We start from the raw sequence: 22,247 nt of genomic DNA, 5'->3' as shown, positions 1-22,247 counted from the left end.
ACATGGTGGGTGTCCGACAAAGTATCAGATTTTATAACACCTCAAAGAAGCAAAAATATGTTCATCTTAGTTTCCCCGCAATCTCGCTTTAAAATGATTCTTCGTCAATGATTTCCTCAAAATTCCATTGTAGGCTATGCTGTAGGAATGTGTCAGATTACCCGAGTTCCGGATTGACTTTTTTATGTTTTTTATTTACTGATAAGATATATAATCTATGATAGTAAATAATTAATTTTACGCATTTATTTTAGGGTTAGGCTACACTTAAACTATCTATAGTTTAGATACTATTAAAGTATCTTTAGTTAAGATATTTTTAATCTGAACTTTGATATACAAAAAGCCAATCGCGATAAAATCGGATAAAAATAAGAAAGAATATGTATAAGAGAAAGAAGCACAAAAGTAATAACTCAGACGATACCACCAGGCCGGCTGAATCAAGGGTCCGACCACATTCTTCGGCAGATACATATTCTACATCAGGAGGTATGGTTTTCATCATAATTTTTCAAGTGAAATCTGTGATCGTTAATTTACGTAATTCTCTAACGTGTTTCTGAACCTATGGGTCGCGACCCAAAATTGGATTGCCTAAAAAAATTTTGGGTTGCTTGTTTTTTCAATAAAAATCTAAAACCTACTAATTTTATTCTTTATTGAATTTATTACTTATTTTCTATTTAGAAAGATTTATTTTGCTCAATTGAAACCACGCCACGGCACTCGCTGATGGCAAACTAGCGAAGTTTCCTCACTTTGGGGTAATTTCTCGGGAAATAAATGTTATGTAAGAACGATTGCTTCATATTATTCATTTTATTTTGCGACAATAAACGTACTATACGCCATATAGTATTTGAGGCTTGGGCCGCGACATTTTACAAAATTTTGGTCGCCTAAAGAATAAGATGTGGACCACTGGATTCTATTCTAGAAAGAGAGGGCTCAGTAGTTTTCATTTCGTCCCAAATAAACTAGTCATAACTATTTGCAGAAGAACTGTACGTTGCAATCCGTGATTTTCCTGGCAAAACTGATGATGATTTACCGTTTGCAGAGGGTGAAGTGTTTACAATTATTAACAAAAAGTACGCCTTCGATTTCTTATTTAAATCGAAAATTGAAATTATTTTGTGCGAGTTTAATATATGAATACGATTCTCCGCATGTTCAAGTTGAAAATCATACTCCTATTCTGTGGAGTTTGGAACTATCACTGTACGATCGCTCTGACTTCAAAGCGAATCGGGCGATAGACTACACTACAATATCAAATCCCTAGCCACCATTGAAAGAGATGTTGGCTACAGTAGTTGACTCCAAATTAAGCAACGTTATCATTAGGAATTACAACTTAAAGAGTTGCTTATGTGATTTCATATGAAATTTATGCTAATGTGTGATATTTCTATAACAGTTGTCAACATTGGTGGAAAGCTAAATCTCTTAAAACTTTGAAAGTAGGATACATCCCAAACAACTTTATCGAACCTGAATCACCGGTGGAAAAGGAAGAGTAAGGGTTTATCTGTTACATATGCCCCCAAATCCCGTTTCTTCTTCCAAGGCCAAGTCTTAGTTTCACACATACATACAGTGGCGTATCTACGTAAAACTGCGCCCAAGGCAAGATTTGAAAATGTGCTCTTGATCGTTGAATGACAATTATTAACGACTGTTGTTAAATTGAGATGCATACGTTATTATTTTAGTAAAAATTCAAATTCTAGCTATTACCTAATACCTATTTAAAACAATTTTATTAAAACATTTCACGGTTGAAACTTCTCGCTCTTTTTGCGCCCCATGTGCAAATAGCGCCCAGGACACGAGCCATGGCTGCCACACCCTAGATACGCCACTGCATTCATATTGTATATAAATAAAACAACAATTAGCAATAGTGATGGTTAAATACAATCTCAACCGCAATTTTAATGACCTTCTCCATTACAAGTAGGCTAGAGAGAGAGAGAGAGTATGTATGAGAATCAGAAATTCTGGTTGTTATCGCTGAACATTTGGAATGAAGCTAGTGAATTCGTATTGACAAAATTTTCTCGTATCATATTAAAGTGAGGTTTACTGCGTTATTAGGGCTTTCTCGTGTTATTTTGCATCTTTCCTTCTGTGAGTATTTCTAGAGTCATATTTTTAATTTTTTTTTTATCTATTCATCTAACTCCTAATATAAATATCACAGATGGTTTTTCGACAAAGTTAGTCGGGATGAAGCAATAGAACTTTTACTGAACGGAAGGGACAATGTTACAGGAAGTTTTCTTGTGCGACATGGCAATTCTGGCCAAGGTAATTCTATCCTTCAAATATTGCTAGTTGATAGTTCATCAAGCGCCTGATTGGTAATGTAATGATCATTATGCTTCCTTCTGTTAATACTGTAATTGCGTGCTTGATTACGTGATCTGTAGTTGTGTGAATTTGTTTACGATAATACATTCGAGTCTCGGCTTCTGTTGATGCAGCATTTGTTTTCTGCTGTCCTCGCTTATATCAAAGGTTCCAAAATGCTCCATACGGAGTCCCCAGCTCCGTAACAAAACATGGTCTCCGCGACCTATTTGTTTAGTTAAAATATCGAGTTTGTCAATTTTTCAACTGTCTACTAATGAAGCATTATCGGGATAAATAGGACTTGGCAATGGTAGCGTCGAAATGTGGTAACAAGACGGTAATTCAGAAGTGACATTATCTATAAGTTCCAATATATAATTTTATCAATTTATTTTGAGGCTCCGTTATAATAGTCAATCTTTTCACGGGCTCCATAACACCAGAAGTTGTAGAACCCCCGGCTTGCAAGAGTTTAATAAGTTATTCAATAGCAAAGAATATAGATTTCGTACCTACAAAACTATATTTTAAACTCAGCAGCGTCAATGCTAACAAACTTTCCAAATGTTACAAAGCTAGAACTAAACTTGTGACAGGCTTTAGTGACAGGTGTACTATTTTACTAGGGCTGGGCATTTCGAATCGAATAGTAAATTATTCGAATCGGTTCAAAGCTAAATTTCGTATCGCCGCCATCTTGTTTTTTTTCTTTCCGCCAATGATCTAGGACTAGGTGAATTCCTCATTTTTTGTTCATTGAAGTCAGAATTTTTCAACGCAATTCTAACATATGACTATTCTCTATAGTGAGTTATTTTTAAAATGTTTTTATTATTGCGTGTGAACGCTCAGTAATCTATCTGAGTGATGTATTCTGTCTTCAGTAATTCATTTGTTAAAAAGACCAATTACTATAAAAAAGTCGCTTATAAATATATATTTTCAAGTATTCGAGATTCGATTCGAAAAAATTATTCGATTCAATTTTGAAATCACAAGGTATTCGAAAATGCCCATCCCCATATTTTACTAATTACCAAATGAATGTTTGAATGTTACATAAAGTTTCATGCCCACTTTCACTAGCGATTCTCCATAAATAGGTTCGAATAATATTTTACCCAGTGAAATGCATGTATAGTCAGAGCTCAATAATACAGTATATATAAATATATATATCAATGTGATATCGACGACATTATGGCTTACTTTATCTTATGTTGTCGTAACACTTGGTTAATTATTACTTTCAATATTATTCATGGTTCCGGTAGGTAATTTTCCGACTTACATGTTCACGATATCACTGTTTGCGTCTTTATTATGTTCAGTTTGAGACATTCACCCGAATGGCTAAAACTGATATACTTACCCTTTGCGAGATTTTTCATTTTAACTATAAAATGGATAGCTACCTGGAGCCCGACCCCGTAAAACATATTCCCTTACATTTCCATTCAAAAATTTCGATGCTTACTTTGAAAGTGTTTTCGTGAGTTTGCGTTTGCAGACTTGTTTCACAACCATTATTTTCATTCGAGATATTTAACCACCTACCATTCAAAACAGCCGAGTTCAGCCTGTAGTCCACCACATCATTATCAGTGCTCATTTTTGATTACTGCAACTACCGTGTTTCCCCGAAAATAAGACATGGTCTTATTTCAACTTTCTTCCGATAAATAACACTCGGGCCTATTTTCGGGGGATGTCTTATATTTTCATTTATCAAAAACAAAATTAAAAAGTAGAGAATTACAAAATTTTCAAATATACAAAATATGAAAACCAATAGCCGTTTACTTGTGAATAACAGTTTTTTATTCAAAATAACTGCAAAACCTAGATTATTAGTCATTTAAAACGTGTAAGTGAGATTTCTTGCTATCGACTATGTCACAAAAAAAATTCGCGTAATTTACCAAGTCTTATTTTAAGGATAGGGCTTATACTATAATATTTTTTAAAATTCAGGCTAGGTCTTATTTTGGGGGAAACATGGTAGGAGTGCGGACGGTGTCATTTAAACGCAAAGTAAAATGCTTTAATTTTTCAAACCAATATTTTACAGCACTTTACTCGCTTTCCGTTCTGGATCTACATTCGACGGCGGAGAGTAACGTTAGGCATTATCGAATTCACAAACGCGACAACGGAAAAGTATGCATAAGCAAGAGTTTGGAATTTGATACACTGAAGCAATTAGTCCACTACTATACAGGTAAACACTGCTCAAAGTTTCGATTTCACTATAGCAAAGGGATGAAGTGAAATTCACAATGCTTCACGAAGAGGGGCCTAGGCCACAGTTACCGGTATCTCATTTCCTTCTATCTTAAAGTAGGATAGGACTTACATAGTTATCCCGGGGGAGAGGAAAAGTGACGACTTAATCATATGGCGTATCACGACCTCTCGTCCAATTACCAGTCCATATCGAATATGGGAGTAGTTAAGCCAGTTTCAGATCCATGGGCTTGATGATAAAGGAAGCCGTAACCGACCAGCGCTTACCTCAACCACCCTGCGGCGGCAAGGAGTACAGTAATCGCCTCGTACATCTCGTTTGGTGACCCGACGAAAAGCCCAATTTTGAATTTCAATTTAGCCGCCTGACCTACTTTCATGTAAGTCTGTACAAATATGAAATAGCGTTAGATTTGGTGTTAATCCCCGCGCGTCGAATGATACCGAATCGGCGGAATCGCCATAAAATGTCCGTATTCCGGCCTTTCCGAATTGATATACAATCCAGTATCCTCGTGAAATATTTTCCTGGCCACATTCTCATGTTCAGGGTAATACTACTTTTATTTTTATGATGTTAATAAAACGCAATGTGAACTTGCACTACAATTATTTTCATGTAGAAAACAAAGGAGCGCTTTGCTGCAAACTCTCCCGCATTTGCCAGCTATCATCCACCGATACTTGGACTATTAAACACAACGAAATAAAGCGTATTCGTAAGATTGGAAATGGAAGCTTTGGTGAAGTGTGGGAAAGTGAGAAAAATATAAATGATTTAATTGTACTCCCGTAGTATGTGTACCAGGTTAGGGCTAGGCCATGATTTTATTTAGATTTTCCTTATTTTTTTCTATTAAGAGTTCGGGACCGTCTGGGTTAGCCAAGTGAATATATATACCCATTGCTCGCAGGTTTCATTCCCTTTACGCAACTTGATGTAAAGTAGGCGAATAAAAATTAGTTACCTACATATTGGATACACATACTTCTGGGCGCCAATTTAATTGAAGTTCAACCCACCACAGATTTGGTCTATTTGTGCTGATGTTTCAGGCAACTTCCAAGGCAGTATTGTCGCTGTGAAAATGTTAAAAAAGGGATCAATGGAGCCTGAAAAGTTCAGACAAGAAGCCGAGGTTATGAAGGAATTACGACATTGGAACCTACTCAATTTATACGCTGTGGTAGGAAATGGCTTGCCACATTGAAACCTTTATTGGCTTTATTGTAGCTCAGTGGTGCCCGACGTGATCTCAAAAATGTCATTTCCCACTCGACCCATTTAATGCGGGACTTGTCCCATGGGACATGTGGGGCAAGTAGAGCGAGTAGGGCAAATGGAACACGACATTTTTGAGACATTGGTTGTCGACCTTTCTCCCAACGACCCAAACTTTGGAAATAATTAATTTCGCAATCCAAAGATATGCGCAAATACTGAACGGCATGTACTGCTTCTATGGCCGCAAAATTGATTTACCAATACAAAACAAAACGATCATTTTTACATAAAATTTATTTTCTTTCATATATCCATCATTTCAATATGAATATTTGTTTTTCATCAGTGGCGTGCCGCGTGACTTCACCTAAGCTAAGCCAAGAACACTGCTGTGTTTGATATTTTCCAATGTCCTGCTTTATTAAATAGCTTAAAAACATGTTTATTATTGCTTGACTTTGGTGCGCTTTTGACCACACAATGGCAAAAATGCGATTGGAATATATCTTAAATCGGGGGTGTGCAATCTGCAGCCCGCGGGCCAAATGCGGCCCACAAGGAAAACTTGTGCGACCCGCGGAGAAGCGCCGCTTTTGAATGGTATGCGGTCTGCCGAACGAGTTTTTATTTAATGTAAACCATAATGTGGGAATAATTCCAATTCCTTTGCGTTGCAATGCCTATATCTGAGCTTGTGCATAGCGAACGACGCAAGTCACAAGATTAATAACCAAAACTTTTATGTCTGCAACTACTAGAAAGCCTATGTTAAACGAAGGTGCTGTCTGCGGTTTTATACAGTTGTTTGTAACTGGCCCTTCTGTATTAAAGGTTGCACGCCTGTATAAAATAGCCAAATATTAGGGTTTCTTATTACATTCAAGTACAATTAAAAAGTTATATAGCCTTCTAACAACTTACATCGTTAGATATATGGAAGATTTGAAATCGAGTAATCATTAATTGCTGAGAAAGGATTTTTCCCAACAACAACATGTCCAATAAGAAACGTCACATATTTCATATTATACAATATTTTTCAGAAGATTAATTGTTACTCCCGTAGTGTGTGTACCAGGTTAGGGTTAGGCCCTAATTTTATTTACTCAATTTAATTTCATTATGGGGACTGTCTGTCTGTGTTAGCCAAGTAAAATATACCCCCTGTCCATAGGTATCAGTCTCTTTACATAACTTGATGTAAAGTAGGTGAACAAAATTACTTACCTTCATATTGGTACACACACTTTTGGAGCGCCAATTTATTTCTATTATTTTAAGGTTTATGAGGAACCCATGTATATCGTAACAGAATTTATGTCATTGGGGAGTCTTCTGGATTGTTTGCGTGAAAGTAAATTAGATATTCGCGACATGAAAGATTACATCGACATTGCAACACAAGTAAGATATCTCGAAGCTAAATGTTAGGTACTCCTGTAGTGTATGTACCAGGTTGGAGATAGACCATAATTTTATTTAAATTTTCCTTAATTTAGTTTGACTATTTGTGTTATCCAAGTAAATATTCTCCCTTGGGCCTGGCCCATAGGTTTCAGTCCCTTTGCATAGCTTGATGTGAAGTTAGCAAACAAAATTAGTTACCTCCATATTGGTACACGCACTTCTGGAGCGCCCGCATCTAAATATATATTATGTATTGAGCTAGTCTTGGAATTATTAAAGCTTCAAATAAAGAAAATTTTGAATTGCCGCTATTCACTATTTTGGTGAATGAGGGAATACTTTCTTACATCACAGATGACGAGAAATCTTGTTTAAATCGTGATGCTTATCGAAGATCGAAAATAAAAACCAAGTTCCTATTCCTATTAAATTGAACCAGCAAAATTATGGGCAAAATATCAGTCCCATAGAGTTAAAAAAAATTAAAAATAAAAGTAATAGTTCCACTGGAATTTCAAAATTCATTGGTCCAGTATCGAAAAAAAGCGGAAAACAACAATCTCAAATATTCACAAATGTAATTTAGCAAAACATTTTATATGATTCATATTCGTGTACAATTATGCATTAAGGTAGCGTGTGGCATGGAATTTATAGAATTCAAGAAGTATGTTCACCGTGATCTCAGAGCAGCAAATGTTCTTGTTGATAGCAATTTAGTTTGTAAAATCGGAGATTTTGGACTGGCTCGTCTCATTGAAGATAAGGAATACAATGCAAGTCAAGGTTCTAAATTTCCTTTCAAGTGGACCGCTCCGGAGGGCCTTACCCATAGAAGGTTCACGATTAAATCTGACGTATGGAGTTTTGGAATACTTACTATGGAAATTATAACCGACGGAGGAATTCCTTATCCCGGTTAGTTTTGATTGGTCAAATAATACTTCCTAATGTAAGCAATATATTGTTTGCCATTTCTCGCTCTGCAATTGATACCAAGGTAATATGTCCGGTATTCCCGAAGTATGTGGACCAATATAGCGGACATCGGAACGTAGCATGTGTATCAGATTAGGCCATAATTTCGTCCAATTTTCCAAATTGTAGTTCTATTACGAGTTCGAGGACTAGCCAAGTGACCCCCGTAGTATTTGTACCTGAAATTGTGGCCTGAACCCAACCCGGTACACATACTACGTTGCGGTGTCCGTCATCTTGGTTCACATACTTCGGGAGTACCATATGTCCAGGCTAATAATATCAATGTTTAGGTACCCGCCCACCAGCTATTTCTGTCGAAACTATTTTCAGAGCTTAAATAATATAATATTGGTTTGGTATGTAATCTAAGTTTTCGGTTTGTAACCCTTTTGCACTCTTTTTGAACGACTTATCTTTGATACAACAGGAATGTCTAATCAAATTGTGTTTGAGCAAGTATCGAGCAGTTACAGAATGCCTCAACACAAAAATTGTCCAGATAAACTGTATCAACTCATGCTCAAATGTTGGGATGAAAAACCTGATGAAAGGCCAACTTTTCAATATATAAAGGTACGATACTGAATAAACCAATTTGGCATTTCATATACAATGTGTTGTTGTGTAGTCTTCTATCCGATATCAATACGATCGCCAACGATTATCTACCCAGTCGGATATATTTTTTTGGCCACAAATTGGGTACTCCCGTAGTGTGTGTACCAACTACCAAGTTAGGGTTAGGCCATAATTTTATTCTGATTTTCCTTATTTCAGTTCTATTACGAGCTCGGGGACTGTCCGTGTTAGCGAGGTGAATATACCCCCTGCTCATAGGTTTCCGTCCCTCTACACAACTGGATTTTTTTAAAGTAGGCGAACAAAATTAATTACCTGCATATTGGTACACACACTTCTGGAGCATCACGAATTGGCCATATAGATCGTTGTGCAAAATTGTTGTTGTAGTTGAGCGATTGTGCTAATGCGGAAATGTCGACTTTTTCGAAACTGATGGACCAATCGTTTCAAATTTTTGAGATTAAAGTTGGAAGTTGTCCCACAAGGTTACTACTATTATTTTATTTTTTATTTTTTTTCTAGTCTTATTAGATCAGATATTCGCTCAATTTCTCGCTGTTCATTTTAATTTATCGGGAAATTTTTGCGTACACATATTTAAGCTTTCCTCTCTTGTTAGACAATGGACACGGAGTGGACCCAGTTATTATGTTTTGTTATTCTAGCTCTTTATTTATTATTATTCTTCCTACCGTTTTGAAAAAATCACTTTGTCTACTGGACCAATTGTTTTGGAATTTCTAATGGGGAAAAATTTAATTTTTTGCTAGAAGGCTATTACTTACGGCTACTGATAAGCTACAGCATATGATTTTCGCGGAATTGATGAAACATTTGGTTTTGCTCTCCGTGTCCACATATTTGAGCATATATTTGTGTACCCTCAGTGATGGATATGGGCAATATTTATAATCGGCCAATTTTGCATTCCAGATATTTTTGGAAGACTTTTTCATTGCAACGGAGCATCACTATGTCAACCATGATGTACGTCCTTGAGCTGAACATAGCAAAGCGTATATAAATCTGGAACGTCCTAGCCGTGGAACTAATGAATTTTTGATACTCCTGAAGTATGCGCACCAAGATGTCGCACAACCTGGACTCTAACCTGGTACACAACCTGAGTTCAGGTTGTGCGCCATCTTGGTGCGCATACTTCAGAATGTCCGAATTTTTTTTATTTGAAAATTATTTGTATATTAACTACAGTGCAATATTGGAATAACCATCTACAGTGATTTTAAATGAACCTTTCGCAACCAACTGATGTGACATTACAAAAATTGAAACCTTGTAAAACGATCTGCTAACATATATTGCATTCCATTGCATCGTATAGTAGGCTTCCATGTCGCTTATTCTTCTTGCGATGCGCAATGCATGAGAGCATATTGCTCCAATGAAACGAAGCTTTATGTTGCTACCCCACTTTTTACTTATTCGTGCAATATGTGACAACGTATTTTCCTGGTCAACGTGATAGCACCTCACATGCAGGTAATCCAAATGTCAACTGGCAATTTTTTGTGTGGGCGTGAAACTAATTAAAAATAAAATAATTTGTTAGATTTGAAAATGGCTATCTTGACATTTATATGGATGCGAAATTAAATTTATGTGTGGAATACTTTTTGACTAGTAGGGGAATAAGTTATTTCCTGTGATATAAACAGAACCTGATGGAAGTGCTAAATTTGAGCTAAAACTATGAATTTTGATTCATTATACCACTCGAAATCGGATAGGGTGAAAAAAGGGGAACGCGAATTTCTACCTATATCGTCGTATATTCTGCTGAGCAGTAGTTCGCAACCCTCGTCGTTAAATTCCCCCATCGCAGTGCCCAGTGTTGTGTATAAGTCGCACTCCCGCTTTTGTATAGTTCAAGTAGTTTATAATGTGGGCATAAATAAATATTATAGTAATGCTTAAGACTAAAAGAATACTATGGTAATACTACAGCAAGTACAAAGCAAAACTTCTTACCGAGAACGACAAAATTCGCCGCCCCAGAAGTATGTGTTCCAATATGGAGGTAACTAATTTTGTTTGCCTACTTTACATCAAGATGTGTGAATGGACTGAAGCCTATAGGCAGGGGGTATACTCACTTGAATAACACAGACTGTCCACAAACTCTTGATGGAACTAAAGTAAGGAAAATCGGAATGAAATTATGGCCTAACCCTAACCTGATGCATCTCCCCGGTTGGAAAACGTTGCACTAAATCGTGGCGGTTTACAACTTACCGGTATCTACTATAGGTTCAAGCGATTGGTCGGTCAATGGCCCCAACGTCATCTAAGTCAGAGATACTGATCCGTTTTCAATTTCGTTATGACGTCAATTCTCAATATATCTTAATCAAGTTTGTTGTTTTTTAATCAGGAATTGCTTTAAGTTTTTTTTACTTCATTTAATACATTTGCGAGGTCCAAAACAATACATGGTATCGATAAATTCCCTTTGCAATTTTAAAAAGTCGTGGTATCGATAAATTCCCATTACAATTTAAAAATGTTTTAAGACTTTATGAACGCCTATTATTATCATACACCAAAACCATAAACCATTGTATTTAATATACTATATATTTATTGCTTCCGAATATATTGCTGACACATTGTTATTGTTTTAAAATGCAAATTTGGAGAATATTATTCAATCCGAACGTATTAGAAAGCTTATATCACAAGATAGTTTAAAAATGCCGACCTCGTCATGCTTATACGTAAAATAAAAAATAGATTGCAGTTCAGTTACTCACACTTTATGACAATCGAATTTCACAATAGAACATTAAGATTGCGAAATTTGGGTCAAATATTTCAAGTTTTAAACGGAAGAATAGTAGAAATTTGAGACGGCGTGAATATTTGGTATAATTAAATTTGAAAATTATTGATATTAGAAAAGGGAAAAAGATTTGTATTAAACTCAAATTATTATTCAATGTATTAAACCTAAATTTTGATGTTCAAAATTCCTATTTTTTTCTGTAATTTTATTTTTAGTAAAAACGTGATACAAGTCAAATTTGAAACGCGAAATTTGGTACTTTACATGAACTTGGTATAAAACAGTTTCATTTAGACTTTAGAGTATTCAAAATCAATAACATTTTCAATAACAGTATGGATACTATAATAGCGTTTAATGAAGGTGGAACAAAGCAAAACACACAACTATTCTCACAAAATAAAAGCAATATTAGCAGTGATAAACTCTAATCATCTCTGATCAAGCACAAGAGCATTCTTTTATAATCTCCACTGGTGTCATCTTTTATCCAGGAAAACAGAGATTTTCCGTACGTCTTCTCAAATTCTTTTTTGATTTCACCCATGTCGACCTAGAAATGTGTAACAGTAGTTCATTAAAGATTCAGGGTGATGGCAGTCAAATGCGTAATGAATGATTACTCCGTAACAAGAACGAAAATCTTGCAAGGAAATTAAGGTATTTTTTGGACGCGAAGTCTATATCACCTTGCTAACTTGCTGTTGTTAATATTGTTATGATAATTGGATTATTGTTGTTGTCGCTTTTCTCCGTAACAACTTGTCAAATTGATTTCAATTATTTAGTAGAAAGACGTATTTCTATAAACGTATCTTAGAATTCCAATAGGAAACGTATTTTGAACGAAAGCGTAAATATTTTCGCTGTATATCTACTATTCGATTGTCGGCGAAGGAGGGAAAAATACGATGTTTAACTATACAGCTGTACTGCAATATCCAGTAAATACGAATCTCGTACAAAAAATGTAGCAAATATAGCTAGACCATGTATAAAAACAACAAGATATGCATATACAGGGTGTTGATAAAGTAACGCAAAATTAACAGAATTTAAGATCAAATGCCATTTGAACATTTCACGACTGACGCTTTTTAACAGTTACTTTTTCAAGGTTGCCATGACGAAAACTTTTTTAACACCCTGTATATTATATGTATAGATGGGATTGATTTGGGAACTATTTGGATGGATAGATGAATAAGCCATATAGCAACAAGACATGTTTATTGCATATGCAAATAGTTATGCAAACTTATTTTTTAGCAATTTGATGCAGACGGTAGCAACAAGAAGGAAGTCTGGAAGCAACGATGAATCACAGTTTCAACAATGTGGTCTTAAATCACGTACGAGGCCTCACTTTGTTTATTATGACGAAGACGAATCACTTCCCGTTTCCACAGAAGACTCATTTAATGAGTTATTGAAAACTAACGTGTTATGATGCTACGTCTGCCTTTGTCATTTTTACGATGTATAACAGTAATGTATATTAGTACTGGAAAGCGTTCTCCTATTTCCGTTTCGCTTCCATTTTTAACGAGAAATTTTTCTTTTGCATTTTACTGTGTACTTTCAAAGTAGTAATATATTAAATGAAATTCGCGTATCGATACCGGTATCACAAGGCCGTGGAGCGAATTTTTCGAAAAGATCGTCATGAAGGCGTCACGAAAGACGAAATCAAATTGGGTTCCCTTTATTTAGGATGAACAAAAAAATTAAATATCCCATAGGACTCGGAAGAAATTTGAAAAAAGTGCAAGCCACTCAGCGATTGCCTACATCTTACGTACTGAAATTTGATTGGTCCAAAATAAACTATTTCCCTAACAACAACCAACCCAACAACAATTGAGCAAAACGATACATAGGTGCATTTCGTGTTCAAAAATCGGAACTCCCATAGTATGTGTGCCAGGTTAGGGGTAATTTTTTTTCAATTTCCCCTAATTTAGTTCTATTACGAGTTCGGGGACTTTCTGTGTTAGCCAAGTGAATATACCCACTGTCCATAGGTTTCAGTCACTTTAAACAACTTGATGTAAAGTAGGCGAACAAAATTAGTTACCTCCATATTAGTACACATACTTCTGAGGCGCTGAATTTCTGTATTGACCTACCTCACATCGCGTGGTAACGATTCGGATGAGAGTACTATCATCTGTGCCAACTCCGCACATTGCTTTGTGAAGTCTATTGGCAAAATATATCGGAGCATAGTCGGATATTTGAATGATCGCAGTTAAGGCTTTTTTCATGTCACCAGAAAACTCTTTGTCCACTGCCTTCAGCATGGTGTGGCCGGCAAGCTGAAATATCAAACCTCAAATTAAAATGTAACTCGAAGCAATAAATATGAAAATCTTGTTATTGCAAGCGCCCTCGGAAGTCCCAAAGACTCTTCTTTTATATATTCGTCTTGGAACATAGCTCCGGACAAGTAGCCATTATTAATATTATATTTTATATTTTACTGATTTACAGAGCACGAACTGTATCAAATCAGTGCTACATTAACACGTCATATCCGAGTCGTAACTCGTAACGATATTACGCTTCATAACCATGTTGCTGCATATGCAACAGCCATACATAGGGTTAGAGGGTTAGTTAGCCATTATTAGGTAATGATCTACTACTGATTTGGAAGGGCCGTAATCCTAACAGTTCGGCATTGCTTGCCCAATTTATTTTCTGGTTGAGGTATTGGGTAATGGATGGAGATATTAGATGCAAAAATATTATTCGATGCAAAAATCGCCAAATTTAACTTTCAACTTAAATTTGCTTTTTCAGATTTATCGCGTATAGTTTTGGGATTACATCGGAACATTACAGCCATAGAATGCAACGCACAACTGAACTATGGAAAGATATAACTCGTATATTGGGCTCGGTCTTTTCGAATACCTGATGATTTCAGAATCAAATCGAATATTTTCGAATCGAATCTCGAATACTTGGGAGATATATATTTGTATGTGATTTTTTTTATTGCATTTGGTTCTTTCAACGAATGAATACTGAAAACGTAGAATAAATCACTCAGACAGCTTGCTGAGCGTTCACACACAAAAAGAAACACGTTTTTATCAATAACTCACTACAGAAAATAATCATATGTCAAAATCGCCTTGAAAAAATAATGCTTCAATGAAAAAAAATTACCTCGACCATTGGCGGTAAGAAAAAAAACAAGATGGCGGCGATTCGAAATTTTGCTCTGAACCTATTCGAATAGTTTACTAGTTGATAGTAATAGGTTAATATAATAGTTTACTACCAGCACCATTGCATATGTTTGAGACCACAGCAGTTGATCGACTCAAAAGTCGTCAACCCAGGGATTTCCCTACCCCCATTCCCCCAATTTCAACCCCCCATCCAAATACGTTACCTTATAAGCACAATTAGAAAATATCATATTATACCTTTTCATATTCATAGCAAGTAGCACGAATTTGAGGAAAACTTCGATTGCAAAAAATCTCAATGAATTTGGCTTCATCAGTTCCCCAGTATTTGACACCAGCATCTATGAGTAATTTCGCTTCTGCTTTAGCCAAGTCCCGATCCACGGCGAAGGTTTCGTCTCTATTGGCCTGAAAAGTAGAATTGTTCATTTGGCTCCTATTCAAAAGTCTAATGCATCCCGATTTGTCAATAAAACCAAGTAGTTTTGACAAAAAAATTTATTCTAAGCAGGGCCACCCCAATTTACTCAGAAGCGAGGTTAAAGCGGTAAGAGTGATATTATAAAGCAGGGTCATTCTAGTGTTTCCACAATGGTAGATTCAAAAAGCAAGTAGTTTTAACACACAGACCTGCAGAAGAATTACAAGCAATCTTTTGAAATCTCCACTCGTGTCGCCTTTGATAGCTTTTTCTAGCTCTTTCTCATATTTTGCTTTATAAGCCTCCTTGATATCTTTGATTTGGTTGTTATAACGCGTGGCAAGAATTTCTACCAGAGCCTGAAAAACAAAATACCTCGATTTATCGAATTTTCAATTATTTCAATCAATCAGAATATCACGAAAACGTCGTATGAAGACAATAAATCATCCGCTTATTAACAACTTCAAAAAGATGTGATAACTTAGGATCATTTTCTATCGGTAAACTGTGTCAAATTTATTGGCATTTGTATTATTTTGCGTCAATTCTGACATCTAGGTCAATTTAGGCCTAGAGCTAGGGGTTCCGACCACCAAATCGGTCATGAAGGGATTGAAATCCAATTTTGAAACAGATTACCCATAATACTCAGTTGAGATATAGACTGAAATATTATATGTTTGTGCCGGTGGTATATTTAATTTTCCCACGGAATAAAATGATGAGTAGCAGGACATTCGAGGTTCAATAAAACGGAAACATTTGTGTACCGTGTCTTGAAAATAAAGTTGTCACACAGCCTTTTTTTTGTTATTGAAAGTACACTGCTATTGATTATGTATCGATATTAGTAAATTAACAATAGCGAGTCAACATCATACACCACCTCTTCATCGGTGCCAACACCGCACATCGCCTTGTGCAAGAATCTGGCATCGCCTTCTGCTGGAGGATAAAACATGGCGAGGACAACATCTTCGAAGTCTCCACTTAATTCGCTTTTCAAGTTTTCTTTCAGATCCTGCAGTTGATAAATGAAATATGAAACATATGTGCGTAATAAAAATGTATATCAATTTAATTATTCTAATGTATTTATAGGTTTATCATACATTGCCACATGCTGACTTTATTTTAAGAATTCGAAGTACCTCGGAGATCCTAGGAAAAACTTGAAGAAAATTGACCCTACAGCACTTTAGACAATCCCATTATAGACCACTAACAATTTAAGTGAGACTTATCCAGTACAAGATTCCAATTTTCCAAAATGAATCATAAATTTTTCTTAGTTTCCAACAATACACTTATGATAGTCTCAAGTTTAAATTCTTACGTTCGAGAAAAGAGAAAGTCAAAGTGGACGGTGCTATTTGCTTACATATGCCTATAATTCGTAATAGTAGGTCAAATTTAATGGAAATTCAAAGTCTATGTTCAAGTACCCACCCTGCCGTATTTTTGCTTGTACGTCTCCTCAATCTTGAGCCGTTGGCGTCTAGTTCTGTTGGCCACAATAGCGATGATGACTTTTTCCTCAGTGCCTGTAGAATTAGGTAGGCTATTAAATCGATTATCAAGATTAGTATTAACTTGCTTTTTTAAAATTTTTCGAAAGTATTTCACTTTACACGATAAAAATTGCTTGGTCAAATAGATTACAGATACGCACAGATGAACAGCAGAATTTTGGTTGATATTAGATATACCGGTATAAAAAAAAAACAGAAACAAAATAGAAGTGATTGACTTTCAGCGACTTCAGCCATATTTAGGTACTGATAATATCAAATCGATTGAATTTTTGGTATTCCCGTAGTGTGTGTACCAGGTTAGGATTAGGCCATAATTTTATTCCGAATTTCCTTTTATTAGTTCTATTACGAGTTCGGGGACTGCCTGTGTTAGACAAGTGAATATACCCCCTGCCCATAGGTTTCAGTCCCGCTACACAACTTGATGTAAAGTAGGCGAACAAAATTAGTTACCTCCGTATTGGTACACACACTTCTGGAGCGCCGAATTTTCAGTTGCGTAGAAAAGCGATTTTTCTTCATAACAACAATCACCCCAAACAACAAAATCAAATCGTCCATATGTTCACTAAATACCTTACCTAACCCTTTCATCGCTTCACGCAAGGCTTCGGCATCTTGGTCCGGATTGAAATCAGCATAGTCGACCAATGTTGCTGTGAACTCGATTACGAATTGTATTTCATCGGCCATATTAATGATAATTAGTTACACCAGCAGTGAAATAATAAATCTATTTATATTTGAGTGTGAAGTATTAATTCAAAAATGCTATGATAAAAAAATACAAACTTATAGTGAAAATTTTGTATTTTTGATGATTTTGACTAGTCATCAATTCGTTACAACTGTAGTCTTCTTGATAAATATGTATAATTCTTGATAAACAGGTATTTCATTTTCTATTCATTTGTTTTATAATATCTAATTATTATTGCTGATGCTAAATTCGAATGAGAAATTATGGACAGCATGGACACGTCAGAAGCCTTGATGGCCTTTATCTGTATGTCTGTACTGACCCACACAAACGATGATCAACCAACCGATGTTAAATTATTTTCTGTTATGACTTTAATGTATATATTATAGTTTTTATTTCGGTTGGTTGTGTTTAGCTACCACTATTGGTTGCTTTCTCGGCACCTTTGTCCACCTGGTGTATTTTCTGCGCTCAGCACACTTATATCCTTTATGTTGTTATTGCAACTTGCAACATATGGTTGTTTTTATGATGTATTTTATACAACTTTCAGCAGCACAATTTGCATTAATGAGGGTCAGCAGAGTGGACCGACTCGTAAATCTCACGGCCAATGCCTGTCCCGACTCATTCTAAACCTAGCAAACGGGTGGTAACTTGCGCGTGTAAGAATGAGAAGTATTCTCGCCATAGCTGTAGCTAACACATACCAACTGCTTACCTATTGCTTTTTCACTAGCAAAGAAAAACTGAATCTACTTTTTCTAATATTGGACAGAGGATTCGACGTCTACGTGATGTACTAAAATTGCTTGATTTCGCGGCACCTTTGTCCTTTGGTGTATTCTCAGCGCTGAGCATACTTTTATCCTTCCTGTTGGTATTGCGCCTTGCAGCATATGGTTGTTTTTATGATGTATTTTATACAACTTTCAATACAAGGCTTTTGGTATTTCAACGCACCAGCACAATTTGCATTAATGAGGACCAGTAGAGTGGAACGACTTGTAAATCTCACGGCCAATGCCTGTCCCGACTCATTCTAACCTAGCAAACGGGATGGTGACTTGAGAGTTGCGTAACACCCTGAATTATTATCGCCATAACTGTATAGGCTAACTTCAACTTCATACCAGCTGCTAACCCATTGGTATTACACTAGCAAAGAAAAACTGAATCTACTCGCTTTAATATTATACAGAGGATTCGACGTCTACGTGACCTTATAAACGTCAAGTATCGCACTTGCAAAATAATGAAAGTCGCTTTTGTTCAAGTCATCGCAGCCCAAGCACGTACTGGCAACGTTGTCCATTTGATATCGATATCAAGGAAACTAGTATCGTGCGGAAACTCCAACGCTTTGTCTGCAATGACTCACGTCGTTTAAAGTGGTGAACTTATTTCAACATTTATGCAATGTAATATACAGAATTTTTTTCACTATGAATCTTCGATTGTGGAAATACCTTCGGGTGAACTTCCTACCTCCTCCCCTTCCAAGTGACTAAAGGCAGATCATGGCGTCATCATTTGTGGTACCATGCCACCTTATTTTATTCGGGTCTTGAGCTTCTAACTTTTGTGCCTCTCACCTCTGAAAAAAGGGATGCTTCACCGAGCTGCGAATTTTTGTTTATTGTTTTAGCACTCGCTATTATAAGTTTTTTTTGGGGCTATTTGTTATCTTTAGGTTGTATTTCCGAAATTTAGGTATATATAAATCAAATACCTCAATTGTTTTTATGTCGTCCGAAAAGTTTTGTTTTAGTTGCAATAATTAACAATTAGTCACGACAATTCCGCGGTATATACTAGGCTGAAAATACCTACTACTACTTTTGAATGACAGGCGGTTAGGAACATCTTGTACGAGCCAACTCACAAAATACTTTCAAGATAAGCATCAAAAAGTTTGCCTCGATGAAGTATAGGAAAAAATTTGCTGGGGTCAAGGGGCGGAGAATCATCTTTTAGCGGTTCGTCCCGCGCACGACCAGGGAGCGCTTTGCTGTAAACTCACTCGCATTTGCCGGACATCATCCACCGATACTTGAGCTATCAAACACAACGAAAAAAAGCGTATTCGTAAGATTGGAAATGAAAGCTTCGGTGAGGTGGGGGAAGATAACAAAATATGGTTTAATCATAGTCCAACACTCCACAGTTTTGGTCATTGTGTGCAATGCAAATGTTTCATATATATTTACCATTGTATTTGATATATATTATAGTATTTCCTCATTGTTCCTGAATATATTATCAACACATATTTTATGATGCAAATCGAAAGATAATTGTCTAATCTAGTTCTGTTCTTAATGTTAAATTTGGAGTGGCAGGTTCCGTTTGTTCCTAATGCTGCGTAGGACTGAACTGCGGTGCAATTACTTACATTTTATTGTAATTAAATTGCGCGGGCTTTAGTTTATTGGTGAAGAAACAATATATTAAACACACAAACAAAATTGTCTTAAATAGAAGGGATATTTACACAACTGGTAAAATGCTCATTCATTGTGATAACGAATACGTACATAGACTGCGACATGCAATCGACAACTTTATACAAAGTGGTGATAACGAAGACCTTAGATTGGAAGATTTGAACTGAGCTGATTTCTTTGATGGCGAAATTGTGTTACACAGCAACAAAAATGAGAAGTTCAATAGAAAATCTTCGTTCTATCAAAGGTACCAAAAAATGGTAGACGAACATCGTCTGACACGTGAATACATTGAAAATAAGGTACTCCCGAAGTATATGAACCAAGATGACGCACACCGGAACGTAAGGTATGTGTACCGGGTTAGGGTTAGGCCATAATTTCAGGTACCAATACTACGGGAGTCACTTGGCGAGTCCCCGAATTCTTAATAAGACTAAAATGAGGAATATTGGAATATAATTATGGCCCAGCCCTAATCTGGTACACATACTACGTTCCGGTGTCCGCCATTTTGGTTCACATACTCCGGGAGTACCGAAAATGAAACTTTAAACATAACAGATGAACATTACGTTGAATCATTTTGCGAGATTTCAAAATCAGTTGTTTATCAGTAAAATACCCGCCACATCGGAGTCAATGCATGGTGATCTGTCCTCACACATGACGGAATGCATGGAACCAGATTCAAAACTTTCCGTGGAAGCGGTGATGACGAGTTACCGGTTCCTGTTATAGCTCAACCAAAAAAGGCTGAACCTTCATTTAATGTTCCACAAGTTGTCACAAAAAAAATACCTTGTTTTAAAGTTTAACAAGGTTTACAAAAATGATATTGATAACGCTCGCCATTAGATAAAACTGTCCAATGGTGTTTTATCGGCATTGATGGAATATATTACAAATATTACGAAGCTTTCCAAATAAAAATCGGCGCTCCAGAAGTGCGTGTACCAATATGGAGGTAACTAATTTTGTTCGCCTATTTTACATCAAGTTGTGTAAAGGGACTGAAACCTATGGGCAGGGGGTATATTCACTTGGCTAACACAAACAGTCCCCAAACTCGTAATAGAACTAAAATAATTAATCGGAATGAAATTATGGCCTAACCCTAACCTGGTACACATACTACGGGAGTATCGGAATTCTCGATAAATACCAGGTACTATTATCAGGATCACTTAGCACATGATTTCTAAATATGAAGTGAAATCATATGCTTTTTGTAAAATATTACATATCTAAAGTGTTTTTATCGTCACCGATAAGTACAAAATCAAGTACTTCCGTAGTGTGTGTACCAGGTTGGGGTTAGGCCATGATTTTCTACCGATTTTCACACACTTCTGGAGCGCCAAATGAAATATCCACTAGAAAAGAGCTTACAAAATTGGACCTTATTAGACACGAAACGTATTGTTATGTTGTTCTTGTTTTGAATAGCATGAACATGAATTACTTTAGCAAATAGCATAACACTCTGAACATTATTTTGTAAACCGAATAAAAGTTATTTCCAAACTAACGTGCTTTAAAAAGCATTTCAGATAAACAACTTTGTCAATATGAAAACAGCTTTAATGTTATTATCACAATTTTACCATGCATATTGCACAATTTCGTTCTATTATTGCAGAATACAGTTGGAAATATGAAACCAATTGTGGGCTATACAAGTCGTTATCACAATTTTTGAAAAGTGAAAGTTCTAACGAATCGACGACAGACGTCTGCGGCTTGTTTTCGTGCGATTCTATCGAAATCGATAAACATTCATTATGACTTTGAACGTTCTATTTCATCAAAAGCTGTTAGATGAAAAAAAGCCATTGGTCGCAGACTGTTCGGGGCGAATAGAACGCACAAGCTTGTAATATAAGCATTTGTTTGGCCTCCAGGCTGCGATGTCAATGGACTATCAATCTATTATTTTGCTGACGTCTGTCGGCACAAAAATCAGAAAGTGCGTTAGATATGAAACATGGATGGTAGACTTATCGGTAGGCTATTAAGGCAATCGCTCCAGTAGTACTTAAACCTTCATTTGGCGTCTAACTAGGAGTAAGTGCACCCATAAACCATATCCATGCTTCAAAGCTTACAGCCAATAAAGTTTTGAAATCAGCATAATGAATATTACCCTCTTTGCAGTATTTGTGCTACATTAAAAATCCCCGCCCGCTATTTCTATTAGCAAAACACTCAACCAAGCACTTTGAACGGTCTGGCAGCTTCAAAATAGTTTCTTCCTGCTTTCAGAATTGGTGATTCCGATATCTAAATATGTAATCGATAATGTTTCTACTTGAAATTATATTCAGAA

General features: G+C 36.1%; 2 protein-coding genes across 3 annotated transcripts; one reads left to right on the top strand and one right to left on the bottom strand.

The window, feature by feature from the left end:
• Positions 1–345: 345 nt before the first annotated feature.
• On the top strand, positions 346–11,308 carry LOC120348402 (tyrosine-protein kinase Yes-like). Of its 2 annotated transcripts, XM_039418513.2 has the most exons (11): positions 352–492; positions 1,001–1,094; positions 1,424–1,522; positions 2,210–2,316; positions 4,433–4,582; positions 5,232–5,366; positions 5,665–5,795; positions 7,115–7,237; positions 7,873–8,158; positions 8,649–8,794; positions 9,737–11,308. In XM_039418513.2, exons 1-11 carry the CDS (start codon positions 384–386, stop codon positions 9,800–9,802), a joined length of 1,446 nt encoding a protein of 481 aa, XP_039274447.2. In that variant the 5' UTR covers positions 352–383; the 3' UTR covers positions 9,803–11,308. The 2 variants fall into 2 exon arrangements, with proteins under 2 accessions (XP_039274448.2, XP_039274447.2); XM_039418514.2 differs by lacking the exon at positions 5,232–5,366 and having other exon boundaries at positions 346–492.
• Positions 11,309–11,379: 71 nt separating this feature from the next.
• On the bottom strand, positions 11,380–17,541 carry LOC120348404 (annexin A13-like). Its single transcript, XM_039418515.2, has 7 exons — positions 17,350–17,541; positions 16,683–16,777; positions 16,120–16,254; positions 15,440–15,589; positions 15,047–15,217; positions 13,736–13,924; positions 11,380–12,159 (listed from the first exon to the last, which is right to left on the bottom strand). The coding sequence occupies exons 1-7, from the start codon at positions 17,459–17,461 to the stop codon at positions 12,034–12,036; spliced, it is 978 nt and encodes a 325-aa protein (XP_039274449.1). The 5' UTR covers positions 17,462–17,541; the 3' UTR covers positions 11,380–12,033.
• Between the last annotated feature and the right edge of the window lie 4,706 nt (positions 17,542–22,247).

Source organism: Styela clava, chromosome 1, assembly GCF_964204865.1.
Source record: "Styela clava chromosome 1, kaStyClav1.hap1.2, whole genome shotgun sequence".
NCBI lineage: Eukaryota > Metazoa > Chordata > Ascidiacea > Stolidobranchia > Styelidae > Styela > Styela clava.
Note: the sequence above shows the minus strand (reverse complement) of the source record. Positions and strands in the feature narration are given on the sequence as shown.

Excerpts from the sequence above, each read along its gene's own strand:
- LOC120348404 (XM_039418515.2), bottom strand. The coding sequence starts at position 17,461 with ATGGCCGATGAAATACAATTCGTAATCGAGTTCACAGCAACATTGGTC. Across the intron at positions 16,255-16,682 it reads ACAAGCAAAAATACGGCAGG|GATCTGAAAGAAAACTTGAA; the intron begins GTGGGTACTTGA and ends TATCAACTGCAG. Across the intron at positions 13,925-15,046 it reads CTTGCTATGAATATGAAAAG|CTTGCCGGCCACACCATGCT; the intron begins GTATAATATGAT and ends TTGATATTTCAG.
- LOC120348402 (XM_039418513.2), top strand. The coding sequence starts at position 384 with ATGTATAAGAGAAAGAAGCACAAAAGTAATAACTCAGACGATACCACC. Across the intron at positions 1,523-2,209 it reads TCACCGGTGGAAAAGGAAGA|ATGGTTTTTCGACAAAGTTA; the intron begins GTAAGGGTTTAT and ends TAAATATCACAG. Across the intron at positions 5,367-5,664 it reads CTTTGGTGAAGTGTGGGAAA|GCAACTTCCAAGGCAGTATT; the intron begins GTGAGAAAAATA and ends CTGATGTTTCAG.